Genomic DNA, 22,507 nt, shown 5'->3' on the forward strand with positions numbered 1-22,507 from the left:
ACGGCAGGCTGTGATGAATTGTTAAAGCCCCGGAGGGTGTGTTTATTAATGACAGTGATCGTGAAGGTGCCAGTAGTGTCCGGTGCTCGTCCTCTGTGCTGCGTGATCCTGTTTGCCGGCCGGCTGAGTGCAAGTGGAATCGGTGTCCGGTGCTCAGGTGGCGGGCTGGTCGGTCATTCGCTTTCTGGAGAGATAAGAGACACAACATTAGCTGGCGTTGCTTTGGAGAGCTTTCTCACCCGTGTCCTCTCGGGTGCAGCTTTTGTAGTCCTCGTCTGAGCCCTTTCAGCTGGGACCGATCAGCCCGCGGTGATTGAGTGCAGGTGGATCTCCTCCGTTGCCAGGGCGACGCTGATAGGTGCCCGGGACACGGCTCACACTCCCCCCCCCTAAGCGTCGTCCTGGTCCCTCGGACGAGTGGGGAAGTGGGGGCTGGGGGGGGAAGTCATACCTGACAGACCTGCGAAAGCTGTCCACAGGCGGGAGAGCCCATCTGCATTGGCGTTGGCGGTTCCAGCTCGATGTCGCACGTCAAAGTGGAAGTCCTGGAGCGCTAGGAACCACCGTGTCACCCGGGCATTGGTATCCTTAGCCCGGGCCATCCATTGCAAAGGAGCGTGATCAGTGATGAGGGTGAACTTCCGTCCCAGGAGATAATATTTCAGCTGCAGGACTGCCCACTTGACGGCCAACGCCTCCTTCTCCACCGCCGCGTACCGCTGTTCTGTTGTGGACAGCTTTCGGCTGATGTAGACCACCGGGTGTTCCTCACCGTCTCGTATTTGGGATAACACGGCTCCCAACCCGGTGTCGGATGCGTCCGTCTGCAACAAGAAGGGACAGTTAAAGTTAGGGGCGCGTAATACCGGTTCGGACGTGAGCGCCGCTTTTATCCCCTTGAACGCCTCCTCTTCCGGGGGTCCCCATCTCACTCTCTCTGGCTGTCCCTTCTTGGTGAGGTCTGTCAGGGCGGTCGCTAGGGAGGAGAAGTTAGGTATAAAGCACCTATAGTACCCCGCCAATCCCAAAAAGGCCCGTATCTGCCGTATTTGGGACCATGACGATGGGACTGGACCACGGACTGCGGGAGGGCTCGATGATCCCCAACTTCAGCATCTCCTGTACCTCCCTTTCGACTGCATGTCGCCGGGCCTCCGGGATTCGGTAGGGCCGCTGTCGCATGATGGTCCCTGGAGGTGTGCGTACGTCATGCTGAAGTACGTGGGTCCGCCCGGGACGTGGGGAGAACACATCGGAGAATTGACCGACCAGATGTTGGAGCTCCGTCCTCTGGGCGGCCGACAGTTGGGGGCTGATGTCAACAACCACGGTAGAGACGGCGGCGAGTGCGGCGGCCTGAGTCCTCGTTCCCTCCCAGCGTTTCAGGAGATTAATGTGGTACAGTTGACTTTCCTTCCTTCGTCCAGGCTGGCGTACTCTGTAGGTCACGGGCCCCCCTTTCTCCGTAACGATATATGGGCCTTGCCATTTCGCGAGGAATTTACAAGCTGCCGTGGGGACGAGAACCAACACGTAATCACCTGGCTGGAACTCCCGTGGTTGGGCCGCCCGGTCGTATCATCGACGTTGGGCTTCCTGCGCTGCTGTCAGGTGTTCCCGGACGAGGGGCATGACGCGGTCGATCCTTTCCCTCATTTCCCTCACGTGCTCGATCGTGGTACGATGGGCGGTCGGCTGCTGCTCCCAGGCCTCCTTGGCGACATCGAGCAGGCCACGGGGCTGCCGCCCGAACAACAGCTCGAAAGGTGTGAATCCTGTGGAGGCCTGGGGGACTTCCCGGATGCCGAAGAGGACGTACGGCAGCATTTGGTCCCAGTCCCGTCGGTCGTCCGCAGCCACGCGACGGAGCATCTGCTTCAACGTCTGATTGAACCGCTCGACCAGCCCATCGGTCTGAGGGTGGTAGACGGTGGTCCGGAGCTGTTTCACCTTAAGGAGGCTGCAGAGGTCAGCCATCGTCCGGGACATGAAGGGGGTGCCCTGGTCGGTCAATATCTCTCGGGGGATGCCGACCCGGCTACACAGTAGGAAGAGCTCCTGGGCGATGGCCTTGGAGGTAGCCTTGCGCAGTGGAATGGCCTCGGGGTACCGGGTCGCATAGTCCACGATGACCAGTATGTGTTCGTGCCCCTGATGCCGGTGATTCTTCAGCAGTTTGCCCGCATTCTCCACCAGTGTCGCGGGTTGAAGAATCACACGGCAGGCTGTGATGAATTGTTAAAGCCCCGGAGGGTGTGTTTATTAATGACAGTGATCGTGAAGGTGCCAGTAGTGTCCGGTGCTCGTCCTCTGTGCTGCGTGATCCTGTTTGCCGGCCGGCTGAGTGCAAGGGGAATCGGTGTCCGGTGCTCAGGTGGCAGGCTGGTCGGTCATTCGCTTTCTGGAGAGATAAGAGACACAACATTAGCTGGCGTTGCTTTGGAGAGCTTTCTCACCCGTGTCCTCTCGGGTGCAGCTTTTGTAGTCCTCGTCTGAGCCCTTTCAGCTGGGACCGATCAGCCCGCGGTGATTGAGTGCAGGTGGATCTCCTCCGTTGCCAGGGCGACGCTGATAGGTGCCCGGGACACGGCTCACACTATCTATCTATCTATCTATCTATCTATCTATCTATCTATCTATCTATCTATCTATATTCTATATACTCATTCATCTATCTATATCTATCTATTTATCTCTTCATTCAGTCATCTATCTATCTATATTCAAACTAGTCTATCTATCTATCTATCTATCTATCTATCTATCTATCTATCTATCTATCTATCTATCTATCTATCTATCTATCTATCTATCTATCTCTATTTATCTATATTCAAACTAATCTATCTATCTATCTATCTATCTATCTATAATCTGACTATTTATATCTATCTATCTATCTATCTATCTATCTATCTATCTATCTATCTATCTATCTATCTATCTATCTATCTATCTATCTATCTATCTATCTTCATAGCAACACTTTAGCAACTATCCAAACCAACCTAGAAACTACCCGGGGTATCCTAGCAACCTCATACCAACAACTTAGCAACCACTCCGGGTACCCTAGCAACCGCATGGCAACACCTAAGCAAACACTCCAGGAACCCTATAAAAACCGAATAGCAACACCCTAGCAACCATCCTAGGTAACCTAGCAAACGCAGGGCAACACCTTAGCAACCACTCCGGGCACCCTAGCAACCGCATAGCAACACCCCAGCAACAATCCCAGGTACCTTGTTTTACTGTTTGTTGACTCTATTGTTCTTGATTTTGTTATTTAAGGTGCAGTATGTAATATTGATAGATAGTGGCTGAAATAGGTGCAGAAGTCTATGTTCAAAATATTGGAGGGAGTTGTTTCCCCAGCCCACTTCACTTCAGATTCAATACTCACACCAGGTTGCCAGATTGAGGACACGCTACAGAACAAGTGCATTGGCAATGGAAGGTGACAAGCCTTATACTGTAAGTCAGAGCTTGAATATGCCTCTTGTCAAAAAGCTATTTAGATGGATGCAGAGGCCTTTTAGTTTGGGTAGAATCTGCAATCTCTCACACAGTTCATTTGTTGGCTTCTATGGCAGCTGCACAATATCTAAAATGTAACATTAATGTTTTGAAAAATGTCACTTTATAGTCTTGTATTTTCATGTGGTCTCATTGTTGGATAGTGAGTATGAAAAAGTAGCTGGGTGTTACTAAGTAGTTGCTAAAGTGTTCCAAGTGGAATTTAGCATGTTGTTCCATGCATGTTTTTTTTTTTTCTGTATATTGCTATGCAGTTTCTTGGGTGTTCTGGGTGGTTGCCAGAATGTTTCTATGTGGCTACTAAAAAAGAAAGAGAGCTAAGTTCTATAAGTCTAGCATCCTTTGGCATTACCTATTCATTGTCTTTTTTTAAATCCTACAAAACCCGAATTTAAAATCCACAAAGCCACAACTAAATACAGGATCTTCCATCAATAGCGTGCAGACTAGGACAGAGACTGCGACATTTGAATGTGAGTTCATGTGTGAGCCTGTTCGCTTTGATGCCCCTCCAACAGTCCATTAAGCATTTAATCTTGGAGCTTTGGAGGGGTCGATCGCACCGATGTCGTGCCCAGGAGTTGCCGCATATGGGAGAGCTGTCCGGCCCTGATAAAGCATTCATCTCCCAGTCCCCTTTGAAAAGGCCCCGGACCATTTCAATAATTCATCTGTGTGTTTAATGAGCTCCAGTAATCCGCAGTGTTGGGCAACTGCAAACTCAGTGCCTCACAGTGCTCTACTCACAGTGCTCTAAAATGAACAAGATTAGAGGATTATTCCCATGCATTTCTGTATTCATGCGTTCATTTACAAACTTGGCAATATTGTTCCGCTGGTTTGGCTGCTATGGCAGCTTTAAACGATTTGAGCCAGCACTTATATATATATAAATCTTGCCATGGCAGAATTTTCACCAGGGGTCTTTTTAGGCCCCCCAGTAGGGACTCACCCTCCAATCCAACACATGCACGAGTTGAACCTGCATATCTAAATCCTTCTAAATCCAAATTATTATTATTTTTTCCCTCCTGATTAAAAATAATAACAATGCACACTTCATAATCTTTTAATAAGCTTGAATCAGTATTGCTCGTTTAAAGGAATAGTTCACGCAAAATGAAATTATCTCATAATTTATTGCCCTCAAGCCAGCCTAAATGTATATGCCTTTTTTCTTTCAGATGAACACAATTAGAGTTATATTAAATTATGTTAATATAATTTGTTATATTAAGTAAATGTGCTTTGTAATTAATTTGAACAATTTTTTTAAGTGAATTGTGAACAGAAGTGAGTTGTTTGGGTCACATGTACTATTTATTTTCTTTTAGCAACAGTTTTTTTGTAAGTATTTAGGTCTGGTACATTTTAGAAGTTCCGTCATTAATTATAAAACATTGGTTTAGTAAAGATGTTTTTGTACATTTTTTTTTTTGTACAATATTATGCTGTATCAGTAACATTCTGAAATGTTCTATAATATTGTTCATTGTGGACCATAAAATTAAAAAATATATATTTCAACGTAGCTTCAATATTTTGGTAAATATTTAGGTTTGGAAAATTTTAGAACTTCTAGAACTACCATTGGTTTGACTTGAGGGTAAGTAAATTATAGTATAATTTTTGGGTGAACTGGTCCTTAAAAGTGCTCCTTGTGGAAACAGGGAGAGAAAAATGTCAGTGCAGCTGAAATAAAGCAGTAGAGTCTAGCAGTCCATCAAACATCCTCATCCCTCACCTTCCCCTGACTTTTCTCTCTCTTTCACTCCACAAGGCCAGGTGATTAATCAGGTGAAATCTGTCTGCTTCTCTCTCCAGTCAGACTCTGACAATGCCTCCGGTGTGTATGAGATGATGAGGGAGAAATGACCTTTGTTAAGCTTTACATCAAGACATTCAGTGACTACAATATGTGCTGTTCAGTGTTAATTGCACTTCATGAAGAATTAATATCTTGAATGTGATTTCGAAGATTTCTATAAAAAAGGCTTTTTATGTGTCAGGTCTGAACTTTTTAAAACGATTTAATCATTTGTACCTTATTTACATATATAGATTTTTATAATGTGAGAGGTGATTGTGCTTGAAAAAAGTTGCTGACTTGATGCTATGTTGTTATAGGTTAGTGTTTCTCAACAGGGGCATTCGAAGATCATAGTGGGGCACTGGAAGCAATATTTTTGAAAGGGGGGTGCTGATGTTCTCAGGGGGCATTTGGTTAAGGTGAGTTTACACCAAAGATGTATGAGCTGAAACTTGTAAAGGAAAGTGGAAATTTATAGAAGCAGCCTTTGTGCACAGAAGCTTTGTAGGCTGTGGTTCAGGAAACAGTCCTCCTCCTAAAATGCGTTGCACAGATCTGAATATTTGGGTTGAACTGTTCTGGAACAGTGTTGAAATACAACTTAACCACTGATTACTAGTTGTACTAGTTTACAGATCTTCTTCATGCACAAAGAGCTTGTAACTCTCCAAAGAGAAAGAAAAAATGTAAATCACATCATTTGAACCCTTATTATATTATATTATACACTGATTATATTCAGGATCTGTGTGCTTTGACAGAATATGTTGCGATGATTGTGGCCATGTAGTAGTGTTAGTTAGTGTAAGCCACTAGTTTAAACCAAATCTACCGCTTCTAAACTATAATTTCCACAGCTTTCTTTAGTGCAGCTGCCAGACTTCCCGTAAAAATAAAAGCAAACATTTAGACACGATAAAGCACAGTAGACCTATGCTTTTTCTTGTTTAGACAAATTAATATGAAAGTGAAAAGTAAAAGTGACATGAAATTCAGCCAAGTATGGTGATCCATACTCAGAATTCATTATCTGTATTTAACCCATCCAAAGTGCACACACACCCAGAGCAGTGGGCAGCCATTTATGCTGCACCACCAGGGAAGCAGTTGGGGGTTCGGTGCCTTGCTCAATGGCACCTCAGTCATGGTATTGCTGGCCGGTCTCAAACCCACAACCCTAGGGTCTAGGAGTCAAACTCTCTAACCACTAGGCCACAACTTTCATTACTTTTTGCTTGCCGATTGACTGTAGTTGGTTTGAATGCCAAATTCCAAAAATGTTTGATCAACTCTTGAAAATATAGCCTATTTATATTCACAAGTTTTTTTGTTTTTTTTTCTCATTGTTTTTTTCACATTATATATGTGCTCCAGTGGGCTTTTATATTTGGGTTAAATTTGTATTATTTTTATATACATGCTTCACCTGAAATTCGAAACAAAGAGACAGGCTCTAACAAAATACACTAACCACTCCCCCAACCCACATGGTGGTTTGAAATGCACAACATATACACTATATTCACTTAACTGATTCGTTGTCAGTGCTATTTCAGAGCAATACTTAAAAATATAGAGACGGGTGTCGATTTGTTTCAGTACATTTGCTTCGACTGTTTCAGTGTTTCATCAAGCCTCGCTCTGCCCACCACTAATTTTTATACAGTTTGATGTTCAACAATATTATAGTTACATACATTTATACAGAAAAAGGTGTGTCTAACAGATTTATCTAACAGAGAGACAGAATGACTACTTTTATGCCAGACTAGAATAAATCATCTGTGGCAAATATGGTGATGTGGCTGACTGTGTGCAGGTGTGAAACAGAAGGGAGGCTGGGAAATGTAGTTCCAAGTAGGCTGGGCTGGTGACTGAGGAAAGTGATTGGGCTTGTGTCAGGAGATTGTGTCAAATTGACATTGAACGTAAATAAATCCTTAAAGAAGTAAAACGAAATAGAAACAGAAAATGAAACGAAGAGCAATTTCAAGTGAAATATAGTATTTTCATAATCCTCTATGATGCCTGCAAAAACATCAAAATGTGTATTTTGGTGTGATTAAGTAGCATTTCTCTCTGCAGATTATGGTTGTGGGATGTGACAGCATCTGAAATGCACACTTAACTTTAGAGTTACAATGTATCTCCTTCCATTTGTTTTTGTAAAATCAATTGTATATGAGATCCTAAAAGACATGAGGATATAAAGTCATGCAGCTGTGACTGTGTATGTATGGAATGATATTGCGGACATTATTCAAAAGCAATCGCAAATTGTATTTGCAATTGCGTTTTCAATTTGTGGACGCATAAAATGTGACATAATCCAAACGCAAATGCAAATCGCGCATTACCGTTTGCATTTTCGTTTAAGCGAACGCACAGTGTCTGCCAAATTTAAAATGGAAATGCAAAGTCCATTTGCAATTGTGTTTCCCATATCTTACGAGCTATGAGCCTGTCATATTTAAATAGAAATATTAATTACCACATTTGCCTTTTCACTCTCTCTGCACTTTGCATGTAAACTGCCAAAACTCAAATGGAATCGCAATTTCTTTTGCATTTGAATTTCCGACGTCTACACGGACACCTGTCAATCAAGTGACAGGGGCGGGGCCATTTTATTGGGCGTGTTTGCATTGGGAAGTGACGCCACTCACAGTCGACGGTAATAGATAATTATTAATTAATTAGTGTGGACTTTGTCATCTAAATACTTACAGTTTTTCTCAGTCACTTTGGTGCATTTCTCAAATCAGAAATGAAATTCTCAAAACTACTTGTACAACCTCCACATCATCTAGTCATTTATACACATCACAAAACCAGTTTCTCATTCTTTTGAACAAGTTGCGATTGCTTTTGTACATTCATGCAATTGATTACGCACATTTATCGGTGGTTTCCTACATTATCAGTTTCTTATGTCATGTTACTCAAAATGTATTATATAGTTTTCTGTGCAATAGTCTTACCCCTCAAAACATCTAGTCTTTAGTTCATCGTATAAGTCATTAAATGCAAAATGGTTAATCTACTTGTCATAAACTGCCAAGCACACTTTTTATTTTTATTTTTACAAATTATTATTAGACTTTTTGTAAATTTGGCATGAATTGTGCAAGTGAATCTTTACTAATGAAGAGAATGTAGATGATAAACCAATGATAAACCATTTCTCTGAAATAGCTCAAAGGTTCATCTCATGAATCTTCAGTTGGAAAGCTTATACTGTATAGACAGAGGACAACACAAGAGTTACAAATTCTGAAAATTGACGTATTTTCATCTTTGTGCCATATTTCTTTTTCCTTTTCTATATCACAATGGCATTGTAAAGGTTTTTTTATTTTTTGTGTCAAACCACTAGAAAAAGTGTAACTGGGAATTCTATCCAGTCTATTTCAATAAATACAGTAATGTGTAAATTTCTACTTTTGAAATGGATATATGGCATACATAAGCATATGGCATACTGTTCAATACAGTAACTGTCATCAAAAATGTTGCCATGGTTTACATCAGAACATCCCTCCAGTGTACACTGTTATATTGACAACATGACTAAGCGATTTGACTGTCTCATCTGTAAACTATGACACAAGGACTTGTCATTCTGATGGCACTGACATGTTCATTGACACAGATATTTATTTTTGAGAGATGAACTAAGGATTTTGAGCAAGAGACTGTCTTTTGCAGGTAATCCATGGTGTTTTGCTATTTGTACGAGTTGTTTTGAGAAATGCACTTACTGTTTTGAAAATCTCAAGGATGATTCAAGAAATGTACCAAAGCAACTGCATACTAATAACTTGTAATCTTTACAAGAATATCTGAATCATGCAATGAGCAAGTCTGCCTTTATTAAACACTTAATATCGCGTCAGTTTGTGCTTTCAGAATCGCCGAGTCTGCTGCCGTCGTTCCAGCACATCTGCAGAGACCTGAACCAGAAAATTGGTCACCAGATAACATGGTAACCAGATAAACCGTAACACCGGGAAGATTAGGCAAATAGACTGGTGACGTACAGTAGGTCTGCGCGCGTTTCTCAATACAAAGTACGCTGATTTCGGACTTGCATCCTCAGTAGTTCAGACTTTTTGCATTCGACTCGGGAGTGTGATTTCTGCGAGGACGCAGGTCCGGTAATTCTGCAAACAGCAGCGTACTTAATAACATGTCAGCTCGCCTTGACTACTGCAATTTTCCTAACTGTATATTTACAATAAAACAAAAAGGATATGAAATACCACTGCCTCCTTTCATTTTTCATTTAAACATAATAATAGCAGCAGAAATGTACTTAGTTCAGGGAAATGTGTATATATATATAGTCATTACAAATGAAACTAAATATTATTTCAATTGCCTCTTTAATTAGCGTCGACTGTGAGTGATGTCACTTCCCAATGCAAACACGCCCAATAAAATGGCCCCACCCCTGTCACTTGATTGACAGGTATCCGTGTAGACGTTGGAAGTTCAAATGCAAAAGAAATTGCGATTTCATTTGAGTTTTGGCAGTTTACATGCACAGTGCAGAGAGAGTGAAAAGGCAAATGTGGTAATTAATATTGCTATTTAAATATGACAGGCTCACAGCTCGTAAGATATGGGTAACACAATTGCAAACGGACTTTGCATTTCCATTTTAAATTTGGCAGACACTGTGCGTTCGCTTAAACGAAAATGCAAATGGTAAGGCGCGATTTGCTTTTGGATTATGTCACATTTTATGCATTCACAAATTGAAAACGCAATTGCAAATACAATTTGCAATTCCTTTTGAATAAACTCTGGAATATAATTCCATATGTATGTTTACGCATAGACCCAAATAATAACAATGTAAAAAAAATATGGACCAAACTTTTAATATTTTTTTTTACTTTGTGGTGAAGAGGAGATAAGTATCCTTAAAATGGCTGGACACACTTACATGTTCTCTTAAACTAAAAAGAGAAAAATATATGATTGGTTGGAAATCAGTGACAATTTGAAAGTTATAATATAACATTTTAAGAAAGAAATCATCTACCCGTTAAGAATCTGTTTAGAGTCTGTGTTGGATGGAGGAGCTCCAGAAAATCTTAATAAGCCATCTTTTTTTAGAGTGAAGCTTCTGTTAGAGTTTTACATTAAAACAACAACAGCGGCAGCAAAAGCATATTGTGTGAATAAGTTCTTTTTTATTAACACATGCAATTGTAGCAATTTTGTTTTTTAAATTTCTTTGTGTGGCTGTAAGATACACGAACAACCAATGATACAAATTTGTATGTGAAAAATAAAATACAAACATAGCAAAATGAGAAAACAGTCTGTACACACAAGTGTGATCACTTATTTCTAAAATAGATCAAAAATTCAGATTATGAAATGCTAAAACCTGAAGTAACTTTTTCTGAAGAACAAGACGAAACATCTAACATCAAGTATTTCATAACTTAAGTATGAATGTGTAAGTTTACATCAAACTTTCAGAGAAAAATGCAGCCTATCCTACAATTTCTCAAGCACATAAATGATATATCATATTTTAACACCCACCAAAAGATGACACAGTCAAGTCAAGTCAAGTCACCTTTATTTATATAGCGCTTTAAACAAAATACTCAAAGCAACTGAACAACATTCATTAGGAAAACAGTGTGTCAATAATGCAAAATGATAGTTAAAGGCAGTTCATCATTGAATTCAGTGATGTCATCTCTGTTCAGTTAAATAGTGTCTGTGCATTTATTTGCAATCAAGTCAACGATATCGCTGTAGATGAAGTGTCCCCAACAAAGCAAGCCAGAGGCGACAGCGGCAAGGAACCGAAACTCCATCGGTGACAGAATGGAGAAAAAAACCTTGGGAGAAACCGGGCTCAGTTCGGGGCCAGTTCTCCTCTGACCAGACGAAACCAGTAGTTCAATTCCAGGCTGCAGCAAAGTCAGATTGTGCAGAAGAATCATCTGTTTCCTGTGGTCTTGTCCTGGTGCTCCTCTGAGACAAGGTCTTTACAGGGGATCTGTATCTGGGGCTCTAGTTGTCCTGGTCTCCCCTGTCTTTCAGGGATGTAGAGGTCCTTTCTAGGTGCTGATCCAGCATCTGGTCTGGATACGTACTGGATCCGGGTGACTGCAGTGACCCTCTGATCTGGATACAGACTGGATCTGGTGGCTACGGTGAACTCGGAATGAGAGAGAAACAGACAAATATTAGCGTAGATGCCATTCTTCTAATGATGTAGCAAGTACATCGGGTGTTATGGGAAGTGTTCCCGGTTCCGGTTTACCTAATTAATGCAGCCTAAAAATCCTTTAACGGATTTGGATATTAAAAGCATATTAGTGTGTTATGTGTAAGCCAGGTTAAAGAGATGGGTCTTTAATCTAGATTTAAACTGCAAGAGTGTGTCTGCCTCCCGAACAATGTTAGGTAGGTTATTCCAGAGTTTAGGCGCCAAATAGGAAAAGGATCTGCCGCCCGCATTTGATTTTGATATTCTAGGTATTATCGAATTGCCTGAGTTTTGAGAACGCAGCGGACGTAGAGGATTATAATGTAACAGGAGCTCATTCAAATACTGAGGTGCTAAACCATTCAAGGCTTTATAAGTAATAAGCAATATTCCGGCGATCTCAGGACAGTTGACGGGCCACTGCTGCGCGTCCTCACGAAAGCTTATCATTTTCACGTGTTTTTAAGCCTTACCACTTGTCGATTTAAACATTAAAGCATCCAAACACAAGACGCGGAAAAGCTGAACAGAGTAGCTGGTTACTCGCGCGCTGTGTTCGGTGCGGAGAGAGAGCCGCATATCACGGACAGTCCCTCCTGCACATGAACGAACAAATACTAATCGCAGTTGAACGAACAAAAGGATGTGAAAGAGCCCAATTCAGTACCACGGTGTTCAGGTGTTCAGGGCTCACGCAGAGAAAGGAGTCTCAAAACACTTGAACACCAAATTTGCTTCTTTTTGCTATTGTGCCGACAAATACATACAAAATATTTCAAAATACCCGCCTTGGAAAGTTTTTTTTTCAGTTATTTGTCAGTTATTTCTTAAGTGAAAATAAACAGTTGAGGGAAAAGATGCATTCATCGTCTCTTAAAGTGGCCGCGCCTAATTTAGCTACTAGCTGCTGTAATGTTAATTCAAGAAAATGAAAGAAAATCACTCACTGCTCTTGACTGAATTACTTTGTAGTTTTAACAAGAATTTATGCACAGTCAAACCAAAAATTATCCAAACTCCAGATATCATTTTTGATATACATATTTTACTACAGGACACTAATACATTTATGTAAGTGAGTATAAGCAAACTGTGACATATTATACCCAAAGAATCTTCATACAGTGAACTACTAGTGAAATAGATAGATATACATTTTTTTTTAGCTTTTTTGCATTATTGACACATTGTTTTCCTAATGACTGTTGTTCAGTTGCTTTGACACAATGTATTTTGTTTAAAGCGCTATATAAATAAAGGTGACTTGACTTGACTTGACTTATCCATCTATCTATATATAAAATTGGGAATAAAATTATTCAGCACCTTATAAAGCACCATGCATTGCTTATGTGTTTTTTTTTCTGAATTGCTAATGCAACCTTTTCACACCACAGTCTGAACAAAATTAAGCATTGCTTGGTAATTGGTCAACAAAGTATTGATAGTTGTGTAAATATTGTCATAATAACAGTTGTCTGTAGTTTTGGTTTATTGTTAATCCATTACGTACATTTCTATCAAAGTTATGACATTATCAAGATGAATTTGTTCTGACAGAGTTTAACTCTAAATTCTTGTCATACTTTATAACCATTTTAGAAGCAATAGCAAATAAACTGTAATAATGTGAGAAATGTTGAAGGTGTCTGAATAAATTTTGGTTTGATTGTATATTTCATTTTTACATTGAAGACTATCCAGTGCTATTGTACATTTAATTATTCGATTTCTGTACCTGGACACCTACAAACTTGAAAAAAACTTAAACATTGTGTAAATAGCAAAACTAAATAAAAATGAACGAACATACAAATTAAACAATTTCAAACAGGTCCCACTGGTACAACCTTCAGCGGGGCCCCGCAAACCCCAGCTACGTCCCTGCTTGTGGGTGTTGAATACTGTGACCAAACACCAATAACACTTGTTATTTTGGAAAGTAATGCAATAAAATAATTGTTAATTTACAATGTTACTTAACAATTGTTAAGTGTTCCTGTGTTCTTGATACTCAAAAAAAAAGAAGCCGAAGGCTTCAGTTTCTTAATCTTAAGAAATAATAGAATAACTCTTTAAATAATAAAACTGGTCAATAATAAAAAAAGACTTTTAAAAGGAATTTTAATGACTGAAGTTATTTAGCATAATTCATGTAGGTCATAAATTCAAATCCTAATAGTCATAAAAAGGTCTTAAAAAGTCTTAAATTTGACTGATTAAACCCTGTAGTAAGAACTCTTGCTGCTGCATTTTGGACTAGCTGTAGTTTGTTAACTAAGAGTGCAGAACAACCACCCAATAAAGCATTACAATAATCTAACCATGAGGTCATCAATGCATGGCACTCAGGGAACCTTCCTTTGACAATCACACTTCATTGCAACACTTTGAAGAATGCCAGCTAAAGGTACTTTCAAGAAACCTGTTATGATTTCAACATTTAAATCAAGATTATGAAGTTCAACTGTAATTTCCTCTTTTGTTATCTATTGCCAACAGATGGTGATACGTTTGCTGCGTTTGTTATAAATACAGTATTCACATGAATGTACCTTTTCATATGAAGACAAGGTTTTCTTTTCATACATATGTACCAATATACCATGCTGGTGCAAAAACGTGGGATTACTTGTATGTATTTTTTTTTTATTTTTTATTCAATTTGTCAGATTCAGTATTTTCAATATAGTATTTGTTTCTGTTTGATTTTACAGTGCTGCTGTTGCTGTGTCAACATGGTAAGATGCCCAATTAATGTGCAAAGTTGTTAGAAGTCACATTTTTCATTCAAAACTTAATTATTTATTTCAAGTAATTTTACTTTTCTCACCTAAACAGCATGTTTCCTCTCTGCAAGTAATCCAGTAAAAAAATCAGTGACCTGTGAAGGACAATCTGCATCCCTCAGTTGTGGTGAGTAATCAAGACTCGAAAACAGTTTGATTAAACTTAACAATGATTCTCGTGGTCTTCTTACGTGTGTTAGACTGGGGATTCATACATGTCCTTGATGCCAACTATGGAAGGAATGATGGCAGGATATGCTCTGCTGGACAACGACACGAGTGGCTCTCAAATGTTCACTGCTTCCAAAAAACATCCCTCCAAACGATGACCACAAGGTAGGATTAACTGATAACAGAGAACATTTTATTACTTTGCAAAACCATGACATACCGTTATCCTTTCAAATCTTCATTTTTAATACTTGTCATTGTCTGTTCATGAATCAGGTGTAATGGAAGAAAAAGCTGTTCTGTTCAAGCAGTGAACTCAGTTTTCAAAGATCCCTGTTATGGGACTTATAAATACCTGCAAGTGTCTTATGAGTGTCGCTCACTTAGTAAGTCAACAATTATACACACATAATTTACAACCTTAAATTTGAAGTTGATAATCTTAAAGGCTTAGTGCACCCCAAAATGAAAATTCTGTTATTAATTACTCATCCTCATGTTGTTCAAAATCCATAAGACCTTTGTTCATCTTCGGAACACATATTAAGATATGTCTGATGGAATCTGAGAGCTCTCTGATCCTCCCATAGACACCAAAGCAAATAAAATGTTCCAAGACACAGAAATGTAGCAAAAACATCTATAAAACAGTCCATGTGACATACGTGGGAAAACAAAAATGACGACTTTTTTCAACAACTCTTCTCCTGCGAGTTACTGTTTTCCACCAATCACAATGCATTTGCATGCTTCACCCTAAGTGTAAACGGGACATTCTACCAGAAACGTACATTTTCTATCCCAAAAGAAACAAACAAAAAGTAGTATTAACCTTCAACTTTAACACTGATTTTAACAAAGGAGATAGTGAATAATTGTAAATTATTGAAATCCCACCTCTGCACATAATAATTTTTGAATAATAAGCATTTTAATATGCAGTTACTCTTTAAAATGTCAGGCTCCGTCACAGACATGGCTGATATTGTAAGTGTGTTAAAGAATATGCTCTCTTCTGTACAAATATCATCATTTTAATGAGGATCTGTCCCTTATTGAAGGAAACATATAATTCATTAAAAAAAACACAGCTATCAGGCTGATTTTGCTTGTTTTGTGGGCTCTTAGATAAAGAATGACCATCAGGTTCACATAATGTTGTTGAATAAGGGGCTTTTTGGGTAAAGTTTGTTACCAACGCATTATTGTAAATATATAATCCAGTCTTTACTATCACTATATACCCATTTCAATAATTGTTATAATCAAAATAGCCATTTTTGGACTAAAATATACTTTGTGACAGGACTGACCATGGTGTGACAGGGTTGACAATGTTGTGACAGGACTGACATTTTTTCCATCAAGCATTACGATTTACATTAAAATGACCAGATTTTCTCTGTAAAACTAAAAAAACTAAATGTTTATAATTTGTAGTAATATACTAAAAATCTGTATTTAAATAGTGGATAAGTCTTTATTAATAAAAATTAACCAAACACAATTAACAATGGGAAAAGATAGTCTCGATTTTAAAAAGTGAACAGTGTTTTAATTCTCTAATAGGCCTATTATCAGCCTCTTTAAACCTGTGTATGCTACAAGTAAAATTCATTAATATATCCTATATGTTATCATATATCTTTACCCAGATTCCTTATTGAATCAGTAACTTAAGAGCTGTATAATAGAAGAAACAATACACACAGCACACTTGTCTTTGGTATTATTGTATTGTACAAAACCATTTTGATGTACAACCAATTGATGTATTTAATTTTTTGTATCAGCACTAACAAGAAAAAGACATTTAAAAAACAGTCACTAAAACAGCTAAACCTGTATTTTTACAACTGATTCAGTTAGGTATGCTTTTTTAATAACAAATTGATGTATTTGACTAACTTTTCAAATTAATGCCCTTGAGTCTTACTGTAAGTAATGTACTGCCCTACCCCTCAGTATTTGTATCAGCACTAACAAGAAAAATACTTTTAAAACAAGCACTAAAATAGCTAAACATGTATTTTTACAACTGATTCAGTTAGGTATGCTTTTTTAATAACAAATTGATGTATTTGACTAACTTTTCAAATGAATGCCCTTGAGTCTTACTGTAAGTAATGTACTGCCCTACCCCTCAGTATTTGTATCAGCACTAACAAGAAAAATACTTTTAAAACAAGCACTAAAATAGCTAAACATGTATTTTTACAACTGATTCAGTTAGGTATGCTTTTTTAATAACAAATTGATGTATTTGACTAACTTTTCAAATGAATGCCCTTGAGTTTGCAGCATCAAAATTAAATTGAATTTGAATTGAAATTAGGCGTTTATTCAAAATAAATAAATAAATAAATAAATAAACAAATGTTAGCAGTAGTCAACATATTCATCTGCAATGAAACAAGAAGATTACCTGTGGTATTCACTACAAACAAGCAATGTATCAGGCCCCGTCACAGAATGTCAGGCCCTGTCACAGTGAAATGTGACAGGGCCTGACGTGACAGGGCCTGACCGTCAGCCATTTTAATAGCTATGACTCAGCAATTTAGCATGTTAGCATAAAAACTGACAACATTTCAGAGAGTATTTACACAAAAGATTTAATTTGTTCCAAATCTAAACCTATTGACATACATTTTCTGGGACATTATTGCGTGACAGGAACTGACGTAGTAGCTCGACCTCAGGTAAAAACATGCAGAAAGGCTTAAAATTACAAAATTCAAGGACAGAACTTACCTCTGGTTGGTGTCAGTGTGTGATGAGAGGCAAATGAGGTCACTTCCTGTGATTTGGGACCTTAAAGAGATATCACACACTTTTCTTGGAATCTTTTATGCAAGTGTGACAGGGCATGACAGAAACCCGGGGACACTTTTAAAAAATCGATTTATTTATTATTAATTCATTTTACTGAAGATTTTAATCGAATAATACAAATTATAACATCTTAAATGTGCTATGGTATTGTTTTTTCTATGAATTTCAAATGTATAATTATTATTTATATGATGTATAGAATTGAGATTTGACCTGGGACAGTACATTTTAGGGGTTCTTAATTTTAAAAAGGGTTTTTTAAACAAAAATAAAAAACAATTTAATCAAATACATAACATAATCTGTTGTAAAACTCTCTAAATTAATTCACTGTATGACAGTTTTGGGAAATATGTGGATTACACCAGTTTTATAAAACAATAGTAGTGCCAGGACAGCAAATGTACGTTTCTGGTAGAATGTCCCAAACAATATTAACTCGGGAGAGAAGAATTGTTAAATAAATTATGTTATTTTGTTTTCTTTGTGCATAAAAAGTATTCTCATAGCTTCGCAAAATTGAAGTGGAACCACTAATGTCACATGAACGGTTTTACAGATGTCCTTACTACGTTTCTGTGTCTGGGAAGATTTCAGTGTCGTTGCTGTCTATGGAGGGTCTGAGAGCTCTCAGATTTAATAATAATTAAAAAAAAGTCGTAATTTTTGTTCCAAAGATGAACGATGTTCTTACGGGTTTTGAACAACATGATGGTGAGTAATTAACCCTTTAACAGTCAAATCCTTTTGCTAATATTACTGACCCTTGTTCCTTTTTTCCACCTAAATAATTCTAGAACAAAGCGTAACTTGTGAAAGTAGCCAAAGTTCCATGACCTGTGGTAAGAATCATCTCAAAGGTCTTTTTTTACCCATATGTTTAGCTAATTTACACTAGGAAATAGGTCCGTGTATCTTTTGGTCATTTGACTTTCTACTTAAAAAGAAATAAAGATAAATGAGAAACGGATTGATTTTCGTTTTTCTGTTTTGTTTAAAAAACGTAAAACGAAATATTACCTGGATTTTTCGTATTTTTGTTTATGGGTATAAAATGAGATGATGCTTTAATATTTGTTTGAATGTGTGGGCGGCGCTAAAACGCCCCTTTCATCTTTCTGTTCTGCACCGACAAGCAGCAACGAGAGCTCAGTTCATCTTCAACAGGAGAGAAGCGGCAGACAGCAGAGCTAATTAATCCTGCCGATTCTTTGCTAGTGGTGCTTGCAAGATAAAATAATAATAATAATAATAATAATAATAAATAATAATATCATATTTTCATGTTATTGACAAAGCAGACTTGACAACTTTATTCATAAAACGCCATTTGTATTTTACTTTAGCCTGTGATCTACAACGACATGGAATAAAATATACTACAAATTTTTAGCCTACTTAATTTATTCTAGGCCATTCAGAAAAAAAAATAATGGGAAAAATCCGACCCACATTTATAATAAAATTTATAATAAAATAAGTTAAGTTTTCCCCATAATTAGTCTGCTTTAAATAGCCTACTTAGAATTATGAACTGAATTCACGAATTCCGTAGATGACAGTATGAATATAGTGATGGTGTGACATCATTACAGATAATGAGTTCAGACGGGAAACACTGCACCTCTCTTGGTTTCATATGAATTGCATAGGCCTAAACATAAAATTATTATTATTACTTTACTATTTAAATGGCTTATTTTAAAAGTAGACATGTCCAGCTAGACATGGTTCGTCTGATGCATAAACATGGTTAATTTCTGACGTTTCAGAAAGAAGTTCATGTACGTAGACTGAGATGGCAGAAAGCACATCGTGTTGAGTTTTGTAAGGTTTTCATGTTATTTAGGGTGTCTTATGACCAAAACTGACGGAGCTGAAGCTCTTTCCTCTGTTATCGGGATGGAGAGTGTGGAGAAGTGCAGCAGACTACACTCTACAAGATAAAGCTTCAGTTGCTGTATGTAATAGTGAATGAAAACATGTTAGGCTACCTGTGAGGTTTTTCTTAAATAGGCATAGAATAAAATTAGTAGGCTAAAAATCTGCATATTTCATGTCGTTGTAGATCATATAGGCCTACAGTAAAATTCAAATGTCATAGAATAAGGTAATTTCTGTTTTGTCAATAAAAAAAAAAAAAAAAAAAAATTTCGGTGCTTGTCGGTGCAGAACAGAAAGATGAAAGGGGCGTTTTAGCGCCGCCCACACATTCAAACAAATATTAAAGCATAATCTCATTTTTGACCCATAAACAAAAATACGAAAAATACAGCTAAATTTTCGTTTTCCGTTTTTTAAACAAAACAGAAAAACGAAATGATGAACACGATGTGCTTTCTGCCATCTCAGTCTACATGAACTTCTTTCTGAAACGTCAGCTGGACATGTCTACTTTTAAAATAAGCCATTTAAATAGAAAAGTAATAATAATAATTTTATGTTTAGGCCTATGTAATTCATATGAAACCAAGAGAGGTGCAGTGTTTCCCGTCTGAACTCATTATCTGTAATGATGTCACACCATCACTATATTCATACTGTCATCTACGGAATTCGTGAATTCAGTTCATAATTCTAAGTAGGCTATTTAAAGCAGACTAATTATGGGGAAAACTTAACTTATTTTATTATAAATTTTTTTATAAATGTGGGTTGGATTTTTCCCATTATTTTTTTTTTCTGAATGGCCTAGAATAAATTAAGTAGGCTAAAAATTTGTAGTATATTTTATTCCATGTCGTTGTAGATCACAGGCTAAAGTAAAATACAAATGGCGTTTTATGAATAAAGTTGTCAAGTCTGCTTTGTCAATAACATGCAGCAGCCTGAAAATATAATATTGTTTATTATTATGTTGGCTTGGCAAAGCCAACATACTGTTATGCTATTTAAAGTGTAACTAAACCCCTGCTCAGAGCCTGACTCCACCCACTGACAATATTTGAAAAATGCTGAAAAGTGGGCAGATCACAGCGGAGATAGAGGGGACGAACCTAGGGCGGGGCTGAGCGAGTGCGGCGTGAACCTGAGACCCGCAGTGACGGATTGCAGGTGTATTTTTTTATGGTATTATTAATATTTTTTTTTTTGCAGTGGGGCAACTCAAGAATGTTGGGCACACAAGTACTGTGGCTCTTTTGCCCCATGGCCAAGATGGCCAAGCCAACATCAAAGTTAGTTCACTAACTTTTAATTCTAGTTATTATTATTATTATTATTATTATTTTATCTTGCAAGCACCACTAGCAAAGAATCGGCAGGATTAATTAGCTCTGCTGTCTGCCGCTTCTCTGCTGTTCAAGATGAACTGAGCTCGCAGAATACAGAAGAGTTGAAAGGGGCGTTTCAGCGCCACCCACACATTCAAAAAAATATTAAAGCATAATCTCATTTTATACCCATAAACAAAAATACTAAAAATCCAGCTAAATTTTCGTTTTCCGTTTTTTAAACAAAACAGAAAATCAATCCATTTCTCATTTATCTTTATTTCTTTTTAAGTAGGCTAGAAAGTCAAATGACCAAAAGATGCACGGACCGAAATAGCTAATAAAGTTCACAAATAATTACAACGAAACAGCAAGTAACAAGTAAAATGTGACATTTTTAAATACACAGACAATGTATTTTCTTGTAAAACATATTTTACCTGTGATGGTTAGCCATGAAATTATGATCATTAACGTCAGTTTTTCTTTATCAGAGACCGGTGTTATTGTTGTTCATCATGCCAATTATGGACGGCGGGATCTTCGACTATGCCCTGATAAATATTTGACAAATTCAGATTGTTACTCTGTTGAGACTGCCAATATAAGTTCCAGGTACAGCAGAAACATCATCTATTTAGATTAGAATCACTTACAGTAAGTAACATACAATGTAAAATTAACAAAAATGAATGCAATATCTTTTTTTCTTTATAAGGTGCAATGGAAAAAGGTCTTGTCTTCTAACTGCTTCAAATTCAGTGTTCTCTGATCCGTGTGTCGGCGTCTATAAGTACCTGGAAGTGACATACTCCTGCAAATGAGTTTGTGAGTAAAAAAAATATTCTTATTGTTGATGTTCAGTTATTTTTCTACTAATAGTTGTGGGAATTCTATTAAACACAAAAACAGTTTTGATACGTTTTGACAATTATTTTCTCTTAAGGGGTTTGATTGATTTTCAACACCTTGATAAAGTTGGTTCATTGCATTATTTCACACAGAGATCTCAATAATAATCTAAAATGCTGCTAAAATGCTTGTCTTCTGTCTCAATGTCACAGAGCATGATCTGCATCAGTCGGTGAGGAAACGGCCTGGAAGAGCAGAAGCAGCACATCCTTTTCTTTTGCACTGGCATTTCTGTTTCTCTTCTGATTCTCTTTTTTCTTTAAATCTGCTTTGAATTGGTTAAAAAAAAAAAAAAAAAACTTTATGCAAAAATAAATTGCATTTGAAATGAAATCTGCCTCCCCTCCTTCACACACACTGATGTCAACAATTGTTTAAACAATCATATGACTTGGCACAGCTTATAACAGTAGCATTTATTTGATACAAATGTTAGAAGGCCTATATATAATCAAATATATTACTGATTAAAACATTATTTAGGTAGTACTTTACAATAATGAACTATTATTGGTTTATTTTGTTAGCAAACACGTAACTATAATTATTAAAAAGTTCTTTCCATCAATCAGTTTCTTACTTGCATTTAAAATATTTCACACGTTTCACTTGTACGTTACTTTTTGTCAGTCTCCTTAAGACCAGCATGTTTTAAATACAAGAGCAAGTCTTCGATCAGGTGGAAAAAAACCCTCTCCAATATTTTGAATTTGGACTGCAATACCTAGTTCAACCTTTAGTTGAACTAGACCAGTCAATCCTACATACAGCACCTTTAAGTACTATTTCTGTCATGGTTTCTTCAAGTTAAACCGAACTTTTATTTTGACGGGTTTTTGAGTAGACCTTGAGGTTTAAATTTTTTTGATATGATGATACTTTACTAAAAAAACAAAAAGAAAACAAACAAAAAGTGACTCTCTGAGCGGTCTAGAGATTATGTTTGTGTGTTCAAGTGTTCATAAATTGAGGCAGCAGAGGCTGAAAAATGCTTCAG

General features: G+C 37.7%; 1 protein-coding gene across 1 annotated transcript; it reads left to right on the forward strand.

Moving 5' to 3' along the window:
• Window positions 1-2,026: 2,026 nt before the first annotated feature.
• Window positions 2,027-21,825, forward strand: LOC132108313 (L-rhamnose-binding lectin CSL2-like). The gene is made up of 9 exons (XM_059515018.1): window positions 2,027-2,077; window positions 14,284-14,332; window positions 14,433-14,507; window positions 14,581-14,716; window positions 14,828-14,937; window positions 18,184-18,228; window positions 21,093-21,213; window positions 21,317-21,426; window positions 21,663-21,825. The coding sequence occupies exons 1-8, from the start codon at window positions 2,027-2,029 to the stop codon at window positions 21,420-21,422; spliced, it is 693 nt and encodes a 230-aa protein (XP_059371001.1). The 3' UTR covers window positions 21,423-21,426; window positions 21,663-21,825.
• The last annotated feature ends 682 nt before the right edge of the window (window positions 21,826-22,507 follow it).

This window comes from Carassius carassius, chromosome 28, assembly GCF_963082965.1.
Source record: "Carassius carassius chromosome 28, fCarCar2.1, whole genome shotgun sequence".
NCBI lineage: Eukaryota > Metazoa > Chordata > Actinopteri > Cypriniformes > Cyprinidae > Carassius > Carassius carassius.

Bases quoted from the DNA above. Each gene is read 5' to 3' on its own strand.
- LOC132108313 (XM_059515018.1), top strand. From the start codon at position 2,027: ATGCCGACCCGGCTACACAGTAGGAAGAGCTCCTGGGCGATGGCCTTG. The intron at 2,078-14,283 runs GTAGCCTTGCGC...TTTTCAATATAG, and splicing joins CCTGGGCGATGGCCTTGGAG to TATTTGTTTCTGTTTGATTT. The intron at 14,717-14,827 runs GTAGGATTAACT...TTCATGAATCAG, and splicing joins CTCCAAACGATGACCACAAG to GTGTAATGGAAGAAAAAGCT.